This window comes from Peromyscus eremicus, chromosome 22 (genome assembly GCF_949786415.1).
Source record: "Peromyscus eremicus chromosome 22, PerEre_H2_v1, whole genome shotgun sequence".
NCBI classification, from domain to species: domain Eukaryota; kingdom Metazoa; phylum Chordata; class Mammalia; order Rodentia; family Cricetidae; genus Peromyscus; species Peromyscus eremicus.
Genome location: NC_081437.1, coordinates 36,823,186 through 36,842,817, shown reverse-complemented (window position 1 = coordinate 36,842,817; position 19,632 = coordinate 36,823,186). Strand labels below are relative to the sequence as shown.

The following is a 19,632-nucleotide window of genomic DNA, read 5'->3' as shown; positions in this document are numbered from 1 at the left end:
AGACTACGAGACGCAAGCGTGTTCAGCCATGCAGGATGTCAGGCCAGAAGGACGGCTGGGTGTCCCCAGCAAGGCTCAGCCCTCTGATACTGTGTTTCATTTCACACGTCCATTCGTCTGCTTTAGCTCTGGCACACTGCCTCGATGCAGAAATCATTGTAGAGTAAGGCCATGCTTCCTTTCTTGCACTTAGAGCTCCCGTGTCACAAGATGTACTTGCTTTCTCGGGGTCCCTGAGGTACAGGGCCTGCACTTAAACCAGAAACGGGGGAGCACAGGCCTGGTGATTCCTCGCTGGCAGTAGAGTTGGCTTTGAGTGACTTCCAGTGTTTTCTGGCTTCCTCTCCAAAGGCATGATAACATTTCTTTAAATTTTGATGGGTTGCCCCAGTTTTGGAGCAGACAGGAGTTATAATTATCGTCACCAGGATGCTGCTGGTTCTCCTTACACAGTGCACATGTTTTTTTAAAGAGCTCTGTTCTTTGGGGTGAACCCTCTCAAGGAACCCCCACTTGGGGGGTGGGTACGGGGAACGCACGGCATTCTCTGCCATCAGCAGCCACTTCCTGCTGTGTCTGCAGGCCGGTCCAGCTCAGCCTCCACCTCACTGCCTGGGTAGCTTGCTTCTTGGTTTCTCTTCAGTTGCTAAGTGTCTTTTCCCCTCACTGTGTTTTGTTCTGTGTGCCCTGGCAGTCAGGGTCCTGAAGGGCTGACCTCCATCTTCCTGTGCTGCCCAAGTGTTTGCCTGTTACAGATGTGAATGATCTGAGTGGAGACTGGGAGATGTGTTATTTGACTTTGGTTTTTCAAAATGGCTGTGTGTGTGTGTGTGTGTGTGTGTGTGTGTGTGTGTGTGTGTGTATGTATATTATATGTGTGTGTATGTGTGTGTGTGTGTGTATGTGTATTATATGTGTGTGTGTATGTGTGTGCGTGTGTATGTGTATTATGTGTGTGTGTGTATGTGTGTGCGTGTGTATGTGTATTATATGTGTGTGTGTGTGTGTGTGTATGTATATTATATGTGTGTGTATGTGTGTGTGTGTGTGTGTGTGTGTGTGTGTGTGTGTAGGTGTGTGTGTAGCTTGCCCATGTGGCCAGCATCTTCTGGCTGTGCTTTATTGCCACCATGGGAAAGGGACAGGTTTCCAAAGGTGGGTCTGAGGAAGTGGCGTTCTAAGAGCAGCTCCTGGCACACAGCTGGGAGTGGGCTCTGTGGGAATCGGAAGCTCCTGGGGCATGCTTGCCCAACCCGGAGGACAGACCCTTCGGGAAGCAGGTGGCCTCTGGGAAGTGAAATTTGCTGTATTCTTTACTCCCACAGAGGCGGACAGGTCCCATCTAGGATGGGTACAGGGAGAGTCTGCACTGTATTGCCACAGCAGGTTGTGTTTCTGGAATTGGGAAGGTCATTCTTGGGGTTGGATGCTCTGATTAGGAGTCTTCTTAACCAAGTTCAGAGCACCTGTCACCACCAAGGCCGAGGGCTGCACTGTGCTGGAGGAGTTACCTGCTGCCTCTTAGAGGGCCCAGCATTTTAGTATGTGTGTATGTATGTATGTATGTATGTATGTATGTATGTATGTATGTAATCCGTCTGTCTCTGCCTCCTGAGTGATGGGATTAAAAGTGTGTGCCACCACACCTGGCCAGCCCAGCATTTAAAAATGTAATTGTTATTCGCTTGGAAGAAAGAGTACAAGTTTGTGTTTTAAAGGCGCAAAGCTACACAGAGAAACCCTGTCACCCTGTCTCAAAAAACCAAAAAAAAAAAAAGGATTGGAGACACAGGTTAGTGGTAAAGTGCTTGTCTTACCTGCATGAGGCCCTAGGTTAAATCTGTATGGCTTCAATCAGTCAACCAACCAACCAATCGATGGCTTTTAAAAGCCTGGGCGTTTAGTAGAAAGGAGAATGGCCCAATTACTTGGAAGGATCACCATAGCCTCTCCCCTCCTGCTGGTAGAAGCCTCCCGATTGCTAAAGTTGCCTGTTTAACCCAGGCTGCCTAGGGAAGGAGGCAGTACTGCTCTCCAGCTAAAGTGAATCATGACTTTGTGTTTTCAAAATGGCAGCCGAGGTGCGTGCGTGTGTGCGTGCATGTGTGCGTAGAACTTTCTGTGTAAGTTTCCCTCACAGCTCTGTTGGTCGCTAATCAAATGAGCCAATAGCAAGCGGTTATTGAAGTGAGACCCGCCGGAGCCGGAGGTGCCCAAGATTGCTCACCGAGTGTCTGTGGGTCCCTCTTGGCTGCCATCTTTAATAGGGAGCCTTCCGGCCTTGAGTGCCTAGTCCAGGCGCAGGCCCTGGGTCTTTCCCTGTACTTGGCTTTCGTTTGCTGTGGGGTGAGAGTTTGTCTTTGGGGATAATTGCGAAGGTGAAGAGGGACAGAGCCACAGCAGGGAAGGGAGGTGACGAGGCGGGGAGAGAGGAAACGTAATCTTACTCGTGGCTCTCACCGCGTATCCCGGTGCATGATGGAGCCAGCTGCAGCCCTGGCCTGGATGGGGTAGATCACCTCTAGGCCCTATCCTATACCCAGTTGCTAAATAAAAGCAGTTACAGTTCTTGGTGGAGGGAGAATCAGTCTTCATTGAGAATGTGGCCACTGGTAGGTTTCCCATGTTCCCGTGGATGGCCCCAAACCTGTGCACCTATGAATTTTATGTGTATGGATATTTTGACTGCGTATATGTATGTGTCATGTGTGTGCCTGGTACTCATGGAGGCCAGAAGAGGGCATCAGATCCCCTGGAACTGGAGTTCCAATCTGGGCCACCCAGTGTTGGTGGTGGGACCCCGATCTGAGGTCCTCTGTGAGAGCGACAAGCATTCTTAGTGGCTGAAGCCTCTCTCCAGTCCCCTACCCTCTGCCCTTTGAAACTGATAAAACATGTTGTGATCATCTGAATGTGGAACGTGTTCTGTGAAATGGACGACACAGCCAAATGATGGCCGGTATTTGGGATTGTGGACATTACCTGCCCTCCTTTTAGATAGTTAAAAACAAACAGACAGTCTGACACACAGACACGCACACCCTTTTATGTGCACGTGCCGAATGACTTCTCCTGGAAGTAAAGTTTCCGCTTAGGAAAAATACTTTGAAACGCTCAAGGAAGTTAAGCTGGGTGGTTGCTCAAGCCACCCAGCTACCCCTCTGTGTCACCTCGGGGGGTCAGAACCCAGTGTTAGCCCTGGAGGCCGGCCCCGCTCTTTCCCTCGTCCAGATGGGGTGGATAGACCCCGGTGTGCGCCCTGGCAGAGAGGGCCCCGACCCGAGGAACGCCCAGCATGCCTCTGGGTGCCCCGTCCCTGAAAACCTTCTGTATACTAGTCAGAGTCTTCTCTTGATGACTCTCTCTCACTTCCCACTCACCTTGTGTTTCTCATTTGCTTTAAACAGGCCAACCGGCCACCGGCCAAACTCAACCTGCTGACCTGCCAGGTGAAAACCAACCCCGAGGAGAAGAAGTGTTTCAACCTCATCTCACGTAAGGCTCTTTGTCAGACCCTGCAGGGCTTATTTTACGTGTTCCTGGAGAATCAGCCTGTTGAGGAATTGGTCTGAAGGTGGGCGAGGCAGGAGGATTATGAGTTTGAGACGGCCCGTCTAGTGTGTGTGGTGAGACTGTTTTCCAGTGACCTGCCTATTGTGTTTCCAGTGGTGACTAGTGACTTGCCGGTACTTTGGGTTAGGATTGGCCCTTGAGGAGAGCCCTGCTCCATCTGCTCTGTACACGGAGACCCACGTTCTCCACCCTGAGCCTCGGCTCCCCCACTGGTAAACAAACAGATTGTGTTAGAGGAATCTCGGTCCTAAAATCTCTTCACTGGCTTTTTTTTCAAGTGACGATTTTGCTGAATGGGACTTCTATCCTTTATTCGTGTGATGTTTAAAGTGTCATGAATGGAGGCCAGTGGGGTGGCTCAGGGAGTTAAAGGCCCTTGGCTGCCAAGCCTGACAACCTGTCTTGTGTTTCTGGATCCCAGATGGTAGAAGGATCTGTTCCCGCAGGCTGTCCCTGACCTACACACTGCCCGGTGGTGCACATAGGTCCCCTCTCTGCCCAAAACATAAACAAATGCAGTGAGGTTTTTTTAAACGCTCCAAACAGAAACAATCAGGTCTTCAATAAAGCCCTTGAACTTAAGTGATTTTTTCCCCCTTTGTCTTTTTCAGTTGTTTATTTTTCCCACTACAGAATTTGTCTTTTTGTGCCTGTGTATTTCTCTTCTGTGGTGTGCACAAAGGAGCTGCCACAGAACCAGCAATTACAGCAAATGTTTACTCAGAACCTTCCAACAACAGGAAAGGGGCTCATGATGTCCTAAGGAAAAGATGATAAATAGGTTTTGTCCTCGGTCATTGTGCGTGGCATGATCACAGCCCAGGGAAGGGCGGCGCAGTCTCCACTCTGCGGTGGTGCCCCCAGCACTCTGGCACAGCGGCTGAGTTTCCATAAAGCCTGAGGGGCCGAGACAGGTGGCGAGCCAGTCATCTTCAGCACCCTGTCCTGCGATCTGATTGGCTCTGACCGCATTACTGAGACCTTGGAGCCAGTGCGATGTGATTTAACACACAGGGCAAATCAAGACCTGTGGCCGTGCCGTCCCCACCGGCTGCCTGGCTCGTGATCCGGTTTCCTTTTGTAGACCAACTGCCCTGACCTGCAGGGAGGGCTGAGCCGTGTGATATGGGAAACATCCGGGGACTGCTTGTCATTTACGCTGGTCTGGGGAGATCGCTTGATGGGTCAGAACGGTTGCTGTGCAAGCTGTGGCCATGTGTGTGCCTATAACCCCAGCTCTGCTGAGTAGGGTAGAGACAGGAGGATCGCTGGGGCTTGCTGGCCGCTAGGTAGCTCCAAGGTGAGTGAAAGAGCCTGTCTTAAGGGAAGGAAGCAGAAAATGACAGTGGGATACCTCCTCTGGCTTCTACACACATACACACACACACACACACACACACACACACACACACACACACACACACACACACATATGGGGTTGGGGGTGTGTTATGCTACTTCAAGCTCCCTGCCCACTCAGTCTGGTAGGTTCTGTGTGTAGCAACGCTCCCTCTCAGAATCACGTGTACAATGTAAAATGCTGAGCCTTGGTGATGGTTTAAAATGCGATCACCGCTGGTCCACCTGCCTCTAGACCGCGACAAAAGCCCAAGTTAAAGGAAGGAAACTCGGTGGTGGCACTAGATGTCTCCTGCTGGCTGGAGAAGAGGGTTTTGCAACCCTTTATCTCTAAAAAAGTAGCCTGTGAAGAAGCTGGCTGTTACCCCAGGTGTAAGATTCTCTTGGTAGCTGGCTGAGCTCGGGGAGCCTTGGGCATCACACCAACGTGGGTACAGCACCTCCACCCCCTCATCTGTCACCTTCAGCATGACTGATGGGTCCCCAGCAAACACCAGGAGCTGAAGCAGTTGCTACGGAACCTTCCTTCCTCCTGAGTGCTTTTGGCTGGTCCCCTACCAGGGAGGCACCCGCATAGTAAGGGCTCACAAACCCCCGGGTAGGTGTGAATTGTTGCATCCTGAGGATGTGGCAGAAGTGGCTAGTGTGTGAGTCTGGTTATGCCCCCGAGCAGTGCTGCAGACAGACCTCACCAAGACCCAGCCTGTTGACTTTCCGCGCTTCTCCTGCTCGTGAATGACCCCGACCCAGAGGGCACAGCCTGAGTTGCTCTGTGAATCTGGCTGCGGCCACTGTTCACTGTTGTGGCCATTGCAGAGCCTTAGCTGTGTTGAGAACCTGTCTCACCCACTTCCTCTGCTTGCTCTTCAAGGGGCAAAGTTAATCCCAGCCCTGCCCAGTTTTCAGCTCAGCAGATAAGATTTTCAAAATGCCCGATTGCTCTAGGAGCGTCGCGTGGGAATGCTTTACGTGGGGCGGCCGGGCCTTGAGTTCGTGTAGAGATGTGTAGAAGTTATCAGGGGACATACACGAGCTGTTGCCCTGAGAAGGTGAGGGGACCTGGTTCGGCAGCCCAGTCTTCCCCCTGATGCCTCCTCTGCCCCCTGACTAGGGGAGCAATGCCTTCAAGTGCCCTTGAGCTCCACAAAGTTGAGTCGCTGGGAAATCAAAGGTGAACCAAAGGCTGGACTGTGAGACAGCAGGGCAGCGAGAGTCTAGCTGCACCCCAGGAGTCCCCCTCCCCCCATCCTCACCCACCGTGAAATCCGCTCAGAGGATCACACACTGAAGAGCTACTAGGTGCAAGACGGTTACCTTCCTCTCCTAAAGAGGGCTCCCCGTTATGATCAAGAGGACCGTGGGAATGCACCCCTCGAGGGGGATTTCTCTGCCATCAAGCCAACCCTTTGGGAACTTGTCCAGTCTTGTGCCCTCAGACTGACTTCCCAAGTCCTGAGCCATTGTCCTTGGCCACACAGGCACCCTAGGAAGGTTAGTGGTTAGAATTATGAGATAACTTGGCCAGTCTCCCCAGTGGGATAGAGCTCGGAGATTCACTGGTGGCTTGCCTTTCTACAGCTCCAAAGGCTTCTCCTGTGGCAGAAGCTCATGGAACCTCCCTGTCTTAGGTGGATCTCCAGAGAGCCCTCAGGGAGAGCATTATGTGGACATTGTCACTCGGAATAGCCTCCCACTTCCCCAGTTCCCCGTCTGAACACTGGCAGCATTAGCCAGCCATCCACCCAAGCCGCACCCGACCTGGCTGTGAAGGAGCTGAGTGTGGGCACGGGGCCCCGGCACGCCCTCCAGTCACAGCTTCCCGAGAACTCTGAGATCCACTTGGCAAGCTCCCAGCTCGAGCTATGGACCTGCCCCTCTGGCCCTCTTCCTGGGAGGCTGGCCCGAGCTGGGAGGTGCCCGGGAGTGGGAGGAAGTGGCCACGCCTCTTTTCTCGCTTCGATCGGGTGCAGCCCAGTGTTTGTCTAACTTGAAGTCGTTCTCTTGGCCTCTGCTCCTCTCTTCAGTGGCAGAAGGGACATAGAAGAGCGTCGTTCCACTCACCTTGGCACTGAGAGTTTAAAGACACAAAAACCAAAAGCAAACCCGCCACTAGGACCCTCTGCTCCAGACCTCACTTGTGTCTGCTCTTGATGCCTCTCCATCCTTGGCCACCATCCAGACAGCTCATCCAGGTCTTCCTAAGTCAAGGACTGAAAACTACCATTGAAGAGCTGGGTCCACTCGTTACAGTGTTAAAAAACATTTGTGTGTGTGTGTGTGTGTGTGTGTGTGTGTGTGTGTGTGTGTGTGCATGCGCCCATTTGGAGACCAGAGGACAACTCGTGGGAGTTGGTTCTCACCTTCCACCCTGTGGGTCCCAAGGTGTCAACTCAAGCTGTCTGTCTTGGTGGCAGGTGCACTCAGCTACTGAGTCACCTCATCACCTTCTGCTTGCTTTTAGGGTCATAGGTATTTTATTGTGACACCAAATGTCACTCTGTTACCTGCAGAAGTTAAACTTCATTTCTCCTCTTTTCAAATGTAATTTTCTTTTTATCTTTCTTGTTAGGACTGATTCTGTGCATAGACTTTGTGGATATCCCTTATCCAGCTTCTCTCTCTCTCTCTCTCTCTCTCTCTCTCTCTCTCTCTCTCTCTCTCTCTCTCTGTGTGTGTGTGTGTGTGTGTGTGTGTGTGTGTGTGTGTGTGTAGATATTAATTAGCCAGTGTGTATTACTAGAGAAATCCACATTGAGGAAGGACCCAGGCATAGTACTGTGAAATCCTACCCAAAACGCAGTTTTTCTACTCACGTCCTTGGCCTGGCCCTATGACCCCCTCCAGGCCCTCAGGTTGCATTTAGATCTTAATTAATCTGGGCCCCCAGGGGTCTGGTTTCTACAGTCTTTCCTTGTCCGTGTTGACCTTTGTATCTTTTGAAGACTGCTGTCCAGTTTTGTTGTGAAATGTCGATCAACTTAGGTTTCTCCTGTGTTGTCAGAACTTAACTGAGATTGTACGTTTTCGGCAAGAGTATCACGGAAGTGGAGCTGTCCCCTCACGCCCCCCCCCCCCACTGTGCACACAGGGATCCCAGCCCCCCCCCTCAGCCCCTCTCCCCCAGAACACTTGTAAATCACTGCAAACACCCGCTGCGCCGGTGTGACAATTCCTGTTAGACCATTATTTGTGTCTTATTGGGTTCGCTGTGCTTGTGACACAGAACTCAGGGTGTGGTATTCTTACAATGTCTGATACAGTATCAGTCCTTTTCTAAGGAGGCCAGAAAATGTCTAAGGTAGTGTTTTTCAGAAAAGGCTCTTGTTCGCCAGGCAAACGGTTCACTTCTTTCATTTTATCGCTCAGGAAGCATGGGCAGGCAGATCTGCGGGAGTTCAAAGCTAGCCTGGCCTCTCCATCGGAGACCCTGCCTCAAAAAGTGGGAGGCGGGGAGACACTAATCAAAAGACTGTAACAGTTCCTTGGGGTGGGAGGGGATGACTGTAATGAAGGTAAAAGTTTGGTTTCTATTAAAATCCTTCACATCTCAGGAAGCTGCATGTTTTAGACTAGAATGGGCAGGTTGGTTAATTTGCAGTATAAAGTCACAATGAATGAAGCACTGGCACACCCCGACTCGTGTACACACACACACACACACACACACACACACACACACATCGGCAGGACTGCTCGGCTTTATACATCAATATGGTGCAGAGCTGGGCCTCGAAGTCATGAGTCCCCCCTTGCTATTGCAGATGACAGGACGTACCACTTCCAGGCCGAGGACGAGCAGGAGTGTCAGATGTAAGTACTGTGGGCGGGGCTGGGAGCAGGGGTGGGAGTGGGTGTGCTCTCCCAGCTAACACCCGAGCCGTGGCTGCTGTTTGTCCAGATGGATGTCTGTACTGCAGAACAGCAAGGAGGAAGCTCTGAACAATGCGTTTAAGGGCGACGACACCACGGGAGAAAACAACATCGTCCAAGAGCTGACCAAAGAGATCATCTCGGAGGTGCAGAGGATGACGGGAAATGACGTGTGCTGCGACTGTGGGGCACCAGGTGACCCGGGGGACCCCCCAGCTCCGGCTCTAGGGCCTTCGGATTCCAGAGACGCCGGTCATTTCAAACGTGAAATCGGCGCACCTCTGTCTGAGCTCATCCCATGACACACGTGCTTCATGAACTGTGTGCAGAGCACGGTGGGGGGCATGGGTGAGGTGCTTGGCTGCTGGGCCCAGGGCAGGACCCTGCAAAGGCAGCCTGGTGGAGATGAGAAGATTACTATGGTGCTTTTTGAGTAGTGGGAAGACTGAAGGACACAGTGGGGGTGAGTGGAAGATCACCGTCTTACTGGTTCTGAGAGGCTGTGAAGGTACAGCGGGGCTTTTGCCTAGGATTTACTCCAGCTTCTCCGTCCCCACTAGAGGACCTTTGAAATCACTCTCAGGCACACTCTGGCTCTGTGACCCAGGGAGAGCGCCATAGACTGTCTTAACAGCTGTAAAATGAGTGAGGGGTCCCTACCTGTAGCTAGAGTTTTTCTTGCCTGGCCCACGGTCAGGGCAAATCTCTCTCACCTGCCAGTCCCACAGCCTCAGACCCGATCAAGTAAACACAGAGACTTATATTGGTTACAAACTGTATGGCCGTGGCAGGCTTCTTGCTAACTGTTCTTACAGCTTAAATTAATCCATTTCCTTTAATCTATACTTTGCCACATGGCTCGTGGCTTACCGGCATCTTCACAAGCTGTTTCTCATCGTGGCGGCTGGCAGTGTCTCTCTGACTCAGCCTTCCACTTCCCAGCTTTATTCTCCTCCTTGTCCCACGTACACTTCCTGCCTAGCCAATGGCCAATCAGTGTTTTATTGATTAATAAGCAACACATTTGCCATACATCCCACAGCACCTACCATCTGTCATGTCCTGTGTTTACATTTTGATATAATTTATCAGAGGTTTATGTTAAGGCACATAGTATCTTTATGGATATTAACAACCAGAATTTTTTTTTTTAATTATATATGAGTCCTCTGCATGTATCCCTGCAGGCCAGAAGAGAGCATCAGGTCCTATTACAGATGGTTGTGAGCCACCATGTGGGTGCTGGGAATTGAACTCAGTACCTCTGGAAGAGTAGCCAGTATTCCTAACCATTAAGCCATCTCTCCAGCCCAACAACCAGAATTTTAAGACTTGATGAATTGACACTTTAGTTAAGATAGGAAAGGGCTGGGGAGTTAGGATTGACGCAGTTGCTTTTCTGAATGCTTGGTAAAAACCGAGTAAAGTGGCCTTCTGTTCACCTAGTTCTGGGACAGTTTCTATTAAAAGTACAGCCACAGTAGAGTGGATAGCTAGAAGTAAGTAAGTTCTCGTTTTCCTGAGTTTCTGTTTGGTCTTGGATCTATTAGAAACATCTATGCGGCAGGAGCAGAGGTAGGGAGTAGAGTGGGCTCTTTCATGAGAAAGGATAAGAACAGGGACGTATTCAGAAGCTTAGACCATCTTCATACGGAAACGTTGCTGTAAAATGCTAAGAGCACAGAGCTGGCCTGGAATGTGCTGGGTTATCTGAACATGCACTGTCCCCCAAAAGCAGGACACACACACCTGCAAACGTGGGTGCTAGTAATAATCACTGTTGCGGGTACAGTGTGTGTGTGTGTCTGTGTGTCTTTGTGTGTTTCTGTGTGTGTGTTTATTTACTTATTACGTATACAGTGTTCTGTCTGCTTCTGTCTGTGTGTATGTCTGCAGGCCAGAAGAGGGCACCGGGTCTCATTACAGATGGTTGTGAGCCACCATGTGATTGCTGGGAATTGAACTCAGGACCTCTGGAAGAGCAGCTAGTGCTCTTAACCGCTGAGCCATCTCTCCAGCCCCCGTGTGTATGGTTTTTATGTATATGTACTGGGGATTGAGTTTAGTACCTTAGGTGTGGTAGGTAAGCACTGTACCACTGAGCTAAAGTCCTTAGCCCACGGTATTTTTTTTTTTCAAGATTTATTTGTTTATTTTACTTGGAGCTGTGTGTGTGTGAGTCTGGGTGAGTTTATGTGGACCACATGTGTGTAATGCCCATAGAGGCCAGAAGAGGGCATCAGATCCTGTAGAATTGGAGTTACAGGTGGTTGTAAGTAGTCACATGGGTGCTGGGAACGGAACTCAGGTTTTCTGCAAGAGCACTGAGCCATCTCTCCAGCCCCTCGCCCCTGCCCCCCCAGTTTTTAACAACTAGACAGTTTTAAAAGAAATTCATGATGACCTCATGGGCAAGATCGTGATGTCTGCCTGTGGAGAATTTCTAAGGGCAGCGAGCACTCCCGAGACATTGTGCTCTGATACATCTTATTTTTAGTGCTTTGCAAATTCAGCATTAGCCTGTCAAGTATTGGCTGGGTCCACACTGTGCGCTAAGCACATGGTAGGACACTTAAGTGAGGAAGTGAACATCCCATGTGTTTGCTCTGCACGTATACAGCAGCATGCTCTGAGTGTACAGTGTGAGATAGTGTGCAAAAGTACTCTGGTTTCTGATGCTTACAATGCAGTGCACTATTCCCACAGCCCAGATCCTGAGCACATCACAAGCATGAATGTGTGTTCTCTGTTACTGTTAGTGCCTAGAGATCTTAACCATCCCTGCAGCACTGTGTTCCTCCTGCTCCCCTCTGTGGTATGGTCGGGGGAACTGGGGTGGGTGCCGCAGGACTAGCCCTTGGGGTCACTTAAGTGGATGGGAGGATGGAGTTGAAGGGGAAGAATTAATACCTTGTCATCATTGTTTGTGGGTTTGGTGTGATTTTACATGACCGGGTACCAGCTACATCCAAGATAACATTCTCATGTTCAAAGCTCCTGGTTCAGCAGCCTGACAGGGAGAAACTTCTGTCTCCTGTTTGTCTGGCAGCCAGCTCATGAGGACCCCTTCTCTTTGGCAGATCCGACGTGGCTCTCCACCAACCTGGGCATCCTGACTTGCATCGAGTGCTCTGGAATCCACCGGGAGCTGGGGGTTCATTACTCCAGGATGCAGTCCTTGACCTTAGATGTATTGGGAACGTCTGAGCTTCTGGTAATTTGATTTAGAAACTCATTGATAATGATTCACTCTCTGCTACCAAGGAGCGAGGGTACGTCTTATTATGGGATGTTATTCCCAAATCAGAAAATGGAAAGGACCCCAGACAAGGCGCACTGAGGCTGGTGTAGGAGTCTTCTGGAATGGCTGAGGTGGCAGCTGAGGCCCCTCTTTCACCCTAATCAGGCACAGAACCCAAAGCCAAAGGACACTAAAGGGTTTACCGTCCCAACGTCGTCAACCAGTTTCTGACAAGACTGAACCCACTTCTTGCTTCAAGACCCCATTGGCCTTCTTGATCCATATTGTTCCTCTCAGGAGAGATGCTGGCTTCTGGTTTTGCCCCTCACATTTCTAAAATAATTTTTCATTCGAGGCTCACTGGTAATATGGATGCTTTGTGATGGAGGGCTGGGGAGATGAAAGTGTGTTTTGAGAAGTACCTTTTGGTATTTGATGCTGTAGCCTGACTGAGTCATGAGGCCATTGGCACACCTACATGGGCTTTGGGACGGCCTCAGAATCTGTGGTGTCTATTTGGAGAGCAGTGCTTGAAATTCTTTCTTGAGATGACTGGGCTTTGGGTAGTAAAGAGTAAGTGGATATTGATTGCCATTGATTTTACAGTCAAGAGCAATAATCTTGACAGAACATCAATTCACGTGGTCAGTAGTATTCCTCTCACGGGGCCGTAAATCTTCTTGACAACTCCAAATCCAATATGTCTACATTCCTGATGCTTCTGGCTGTCTTGGGGAAACTGCCCTGTCTTTCCAAGGAATTCCTTGTTTGATCTTGGAAGACAAGAGTGAGGAAAAACTAGCTAGCGTGGGTCTCAGACAGCAACATCCCTGGTTACTCACCTTACAAATGAAGCAGACCCAGCAAGGCCCCACAGTGTGCTCTTGGGTATGTATATAGTCCCTGCTGCTCAAATGAGGGCACGTGGCCTACGTCTTAGAGGTGCGTGATGTACCGCATCTCTGGGGAAGCCGATTATGGCTTAGTTTTTAAATGGCCACACTAAGTTTTCAAGGATATGGTATCTCAGTAAACACTGATGGACTGTGGCGATTTCTACTTTCACTGATTGGCTTACAGCACAGGATAAGTCAAATGCTGTATAGTGAGATAGTTTTGGCTTATTTTGGAAGCACTTTATGTGTTAGCTCATCCGATGGCTATGATTCAACATCCTTGATGTAGGATCCGCACTTTACCAAGGGGGAAGCCTTGCTTACAATACCTTAATGTCCCCAGGTTCTACACCCATTAAGATAACCCACTCAAAATGAGGCTCTCTTTAATCTCTCTTAGCTCATATTCACTTCTGAGATTCCCAGGATACAAACCAGCATGTATGGCGGGTATTCTGGCCATGTGGGAAGCGTGTGAGCATCACATCTGCCTGTCCCCAGAGCTCATCCCCAACAGATGTTTAGCAGCCAACTCTGAGGAGCAAAGATCAAGCCCTTGATCAAAGTCTGCCTTTTCCCCTGGTGTAAATCCTCCTATCGCCCGTCGCCAGTTTTGAGTTACTCTTATGAATTACTGACTGGATGTTCAGAAACATAGTGTTCTAGCATCCATTCATCATATAAATATAATGCATATATACATTCATCGTATAAATATGATGCATATATGCAGCTCAAGACAATGATAATAGTGAACTATAGTACAATTTAGAAATGATGAGGTTTATTTTGTTTTGTATTTTTTGGAACAGGGTCTCACTGTGTAGCCCAGGCTGTTCTAACCTCAGATTCCTTCGTTCTTCCTCAGATTCCTATGTGCTTAGAATTCAGGTGGGCACCAGCATGCTCAGCAAGATAATGAGTCTTGAATATCTAGTATCGTAGTTGTTGACATGATTTATCATGCGTTTACATAGTATAATTCTAACAGTAGCAATGTTTAACAGCTGCCTCTCAGTATTCCTAGACATCTAGTAATTAGCTTTTGAGAGCTGGGTTAGAGCCTCGCTCCAACATTGACTAGCTGTGTCTCAAAAGGTGGGCCTGGAGAGATGATTCAGAAGACAATGTCAGATACCCGTCAACTGGAGGTATAGGTGACTGAGATACCTGAGGTGGATGCTGGGAATAAAACGTGGGTCCTCTGGAAGAGCAGTGAATACTGTTAACTGCCATGCACCTTCTCTCCAGCATACTTTTATTGTTTGTTTTTTTGTTTTTTTTAAAGAAGCCTCCATAAAGTCAAACCAATGGTGTCCATGGTTCTCTTTCTCATCCTTGATGCAGTTTTTGATAAAAGGCTTCCTGGGGTGAGGGGATGTGTTTATCACTCGCACATAGCTGCAGATGGCATTGCCGGACATGCGGCTCGTACCCAGTTGCTGTTTCGTGTCTTTGGTTTTTGCCTCTGAGCCGGGACTGTCTGTGTTCATTCCATCAAGTTATTGAAGCTCCTTACATATTTTTGATTCTGTCCTTGTGTGAGGCCAGCGTCTCGGGTATTTTTCTCATTCCATAGGATGCCCCTTCGCTTTCTTATTTATGCAGAGCAATTCCAGTTTTCCATTTCTTGCTTTGGTTGGCAAGCTGAGACTTTTAAACTTGACCTGAAAGAGACAGCCAGCCTGTGAGCGGGACCTGAGTGCATTTCCATTTTCTCTTCGGCGTCCTGTCTTTGAATAGAAGATGAACGCTCACCGCTCCTGTCCTCCGACATGACTGCAGCATTTCCCTTTTCAGACGAGCCCTTTGCTCGGTTCTGTGGATTTTTACCTGCTTTGCCAAGTTTACCTGACACTGTGCCCCGGTGTTTCTCCATTTTAATTTGCTGTTGTTTGAAAGTGCGCTTTCCGAGTTGATCCGCCGGATTGGGCGGCATCCGTGAAGGTGACTGGGTGTGACCGGTAACTACCTCTGCTTCCTGTGACCCGCTTTTAAAATCACTCCATGCTCACTGAAACAGAGCACAGGCAGATGAAGGGTTCATTTGGTTCTCTGGGGGAACAGCATTCCATACTCTACTAGGCTTAGATCAGTGGGTCTCGACCCCTTTCTCAGGGGTCACCTAAGAGCATTGGAAAACACAGGTATTTACATGACGACTCATGACGGTAGCAAAATTACAGATATGAAGTAGCAACAAAAATAACGTTATGGTTGGGGGTCAGCACAGCATGAGGAACTGTACTAAAAGGTCTCAGCCTCAGGAAGGTTGAGAACCACTGTCCGAGACCTTCAGTGAACCAGGTTTCAGACACCCCTGGCAAGCCTGGATTTTAAAGAGGTGGACTTTCTCCTTAACTTTGAAGAACATTAAAAGACGCCTTTTTGAGGGGCAGAGGTGTCATCTGAAAAACCATATTACCTACTGAGGTACTGGTATCCATTTCACTCTCATGTTCGAAGTTAATAAAGAAAGCTTCAGTATTTTGAAATGTAATTTAGGGCAGGCGTGGCAGCTCAGGCCCGTGAGCTCAGCTTTGGAGGCTGAAGCGGAAGATCGCCGCTACCCTGAGACTAGCCTGTGCTATGCAGTAGGTCCCAGGCCAGCCTGGGCTACGGAGTGAGACCCGGTCTGAACAGAACAAAGGAAATGAATTTGAAAGCCCTCTGTCTGCTGGAGGAGCTGGCTAGCTGACTCAGCTGTCTCTTGAGGTGGCTCTCTTCTGAGCTGTCAGGCACCAGGGCAGGGCAGCCGCAGCCTCGGGCTCTGGGATGCTGTGCAGCACTGGCGTTTTGAAGGCACTGAACTAAGCCTAGCTGGGTAGTGACTGCAGTTGCTTAGAGCTGTGGGAAATTACAGTCAGCTGCCATCTACTGAATCACATTTAGCTTCCAGGCATTGTCATGACTTTTTTTTTTTTGTTGGTTTGGTTTGGTTTTTTGATTTGTTTTCTTTTGTTTTCTCTCTCTCTCTCTCTCTCTCTGTGTGTGTGTGTGTGTGTGTGTGTGTGTGTGTGTGTGTGTGTGTGTGTTTATGCTTTCTTTCTGGCCTAATTGAGACCCAGCATCCAAGAAACTTGTCCATGTAATATGTAACAGCCCTACCGTTGGACACCACAGGCTGTGTGCAATACCGTTTGTAAGTCACAGCACTGAGCTGTTTTTAGCTACAAGCAAAACCAAGTACCTAAGCATCTGTGTATATTGTCAAATATATTTGAGAAATGGCAGCGTAGATGTTAACATGTGAACTCCTTTCCTACCCTCCGCCCTTGTTCATGCTCCGCCCTTGTTCATGCTCTGCCCTTGTTAAGCTCCCTACATCTCTTGATTCTGCCTGTACTGGTCACCCGTCTCATGTTCCTGGGCCCTCATGCATGTGTCTGTCAAGAGGTATAGCCTGTCTTCAGGCCTTCCACCCTGTTGGGACAGAGCTGGGAATGAACAGGGAGCAAGATAAACCAGAGTAGCTCCAGACTGTAGTTGGCAGAGGCCCACATGGCTGTGTGGTGACTGTGGTAGTCCACACCACTGGGCAGCTTGACCAGATCAAGCCTGGAGGAGGAGCAGGTCCCAGTGTTGTGACCCCTGTGGGACCTGAAGGGCTTCAGGGAAGTCCTGCTTCCCTCACTTCCGGTTCCTGTCTTCACGTGAGGACAGAGAGAGAAAAGCTACCGTAGTCGATGTCCCTCCCCGTGGGAATAGGAAGCAAGAGCTCTGCTCCAGACCATCCCAAACTCTAAAACTAGTATCTAGATAAAACCTGAGGCCTTGTGGCTTCATGCCCTGCTCAGGCAGCTGCTAAAGGTTTATCAAGGTCCCATTTCTCTGTTCTGGGCATGTGCGTGACTCTCACCCAGTCTTCTTGGCCATGAGCATGCTGCCTACCTGGACTTGGGGTCTTTCAGAGCTGGGTAGAAGTTTCTGTTCACACACACACACACACACACACACACACACACACACACACACACACACTCAATACTGTGCTGCTTTTAAAAAATGTATTTTTATGTTTTACTGAACAACTTTTGGAATTCTGTTCTTGTCCTCCACCCTGTGGAGTGGGTCATTCTTGTTTCCACCACTCTGCATATTCTGGGCCAGCTGGCCCTTGGGCTGCTGGGTAGTTCTTACATCTGCCCCTCCTATCTTTCCAAAGGAATGCGAAGATTACTGATGCATACCACCACCTCGGCTTTTGTGGGTTCCAGGGACCAGACTCATGTGCCAGGCTTGCATTTTTGCCCACTCAGCCATGTCTCTGGTCCCTCTGCTTCTGCTTCTTTGTATTTATCTATCATCATCATCATCATCATCATTATCATCATGATCATCATTTTAGCAATTTGTCTCTGTTGTTGGCTGAGCCAGTAGAGAACAACATGGTGGCTTATGCCCATTGCCCAGCACAGCTGAGGAGCTCAGTGACAGGAAGGGCTCAGTCTGTGTTCATGATGTGCCGTGAAGAGCGAGGCTTGGGGCTTCACTGTCTCAAGTGATGCTCGGTCGGCCCTCTGTGTCAGTGGGTGTACCATCTACATATCCAACCAACCTCCAGTCAAAATTCTTTAAAATAGGTGCTGGAGAGATGGCTCCGTGTCGAAGAGCACTTGTTGCTCTTGCAGAGGACCCGGGTTTGGTTCCCAGCACCCACATGGTGGCTCACAGCCGTCTATAACTAGTTCCAGGGGATCTGATGCCCTCTCTGAACTCCATGGGCGCTGTACACATGTGGTGCATATATACATACGTGCAGACAAAACATTCATACACATCAAGTAAACCCAAAAACAACATTTAAAAGACATTTTAGGAATTTATAAAAGAAAACCCCAATTTGAATTTTCTCATCCTAAAAACTCACCGGTATCCCCTCGAATGAAGTGAGACACCCGCCGCAGCCCTCCATCTCCCTGAGCCTTGGGCCTTTGTTCATGGGCCTCATAGCCAAGCCCACGGGTTCTATCTGGTAGTGGACACGTGCAGACTTTTCTCCTTGTTACTCCCTGAACAATGTTGTTTGACAACTATTGTCATGGCATTCCTATTGTCTTAGGAGTTAGAAGTCATCTAAAGCAGTGTTGGACGTACCCAGGTACCCTGAGATTCCCCATCTCCAGGTCCCTGGAACCCAGCCCCCAGACAGGGAGAACATCTGTACCACTGGCTGCCGCCGCCTCTGCCCGTCAGGTTCCCACCTCAGCACATCCCACACCTCCTTCAGGTGACAGTGACAGCTCTTGGTGCCCGAGCCCAGGCCAACACCTGGTCTCCCTGCTCTGAGTACCGCTTCCCAGGAGTCTGCTGGCTCCTTGTTTCCCCGGTAGGATCCTGTGGCCTACAGCTCCGGGGGCTTTGCCTCTGTTGGTGGTTACAAGGAGTTCCCTGCAGGGTATTTTTATAAACTGGGCCTTAGCAGATATGGGTGGCGATGTGTTCCTCCAGTGTTGAATGTGTGAATGTGTGTGTGTGACATACGGATGTGGTCGCTCCCTGGATCAGCTAGCCTGGCTAGCCAGCCAGATCCAAGCAGAAGGGAAGCTTTCTGATTCCTGGTAAATTCTCTCCTCCCATCCCCCACCCCCTGAATGCAGACTAGGAGGCATTGGGTGGTCCCTCATTCACAGGAGGCAATTGTGGTTTCTGCCATTTATTTTAATTTTTTTCAGATGATTAAGCCCAGAGGGTGATACTCACATTATATATATGATAGGGTACTAAAGCAAGCAAGCTGTCTGTGCCAGGGACTCCATCATTGATGTTTAGTTCTGTGTCTAATGCTAGCTGCACAAGAAATCCTTTGTGGGGCATTTATCCCATGGTCTGTGGGTCCTTGTCGTTGGAAGAGTTGTGCTGCCTATACTGTGCTCTGAGTGTCTTATGCACAGGAAACATCAGTCTGGCTGCCCAGATTTTGCCCTCTTACCACAGCTTGAGGCCCTGGAGTCAGGACTAAGCAAGGAGGCATAGATAGTGAGTGTGCTTGGCTCACAGATCAGAGATGACGTAAAACTAGCAAGGCTCACCACTTGAAGGTCAAGCTGGCCATCACTGCCTTTAGTACCTCAGTCTCATGTGGCTTCATGCCAGGGAGTTCTTACTGTCTAATCAAGAGATCCCTTTGGATTTGAACTTAAGCTAGTGCCCCCTAAAAACAGACCAGACCCTTCTGCCAGGAGCCACACCTCCCGAGCATCGATTTCTGCCTACCCGTTGTCTGCACAGGCCATTGAAGTGAGGAGTGCTAAGTGCCGTTGACTCATTCACTGCGTTGTTTTCAACAAAGAAATTAAATAATCTATTCCTTCAAACCCTTGTGCATGATGTGCCCTGCTGGTACTGTTTCGTGAAATATCTAAAAATCTGACTTGTGGGCCAGGACGTGGTAGTGGCAGGAATCTGACCTGGAGGCTAATTTAAAGGGTGGATGCTGAGTTTGGCGCTTGGGATGAGGTGGTGACATTCCTGCTCTGAAGGAGCTCCTGGCCACACAGACCTTCCTTCGGCAAACCCCAGTTACCATGTGGTCAAGGTGGCATGGCTGTGCCCGGCACAGTGATTTCAGGAGAAGGTGTGGCTTGAGTAGTCATATGCCGGACGATAGTGGCGCCTGCCTTTGATCCCAATACTCGGCTGGCAGAGGCAGGTGGATCTCTGAGTTTGAGGACAGTCTGGTCTACAGAGTGA

The 19,632-nt window shown here is 49.5% G+C and overlaps 1 protein-coding gene across 1 annotated transcript in view; it reads left to right on the top strand.

Moving 5' to 3' along the window:
• The window catches only part of Asap2 (ArfGAP with SH3 domain, ankyrin repeat and PH domain 2), a 161,693-nt gene that overhangs the window by 111,853 nt on the left and 30,208 nt on the right, over positions 1-19,632 (top strand). Inside the window, exons 12-15 of the mRNA XM_059248539.1 lie at positions 3,408-3,495; positions 8,694-8,742; positions 8,831-8,997; positions 11,883-12,016. Of these exons, the coding sequence (XP_059104522.1) occupies positions 3,408-3,495; positions 8,694-8,742; positions 8,831-8,997; positions 11,883-12,016 (438 nt within the window). The remainder of the gene's footprint in view (positions 1-3,407; positions 3,496-8,693; positions 8,743-8,830; positions 8,998-11,882; positions 12,017-19,632) is intronic.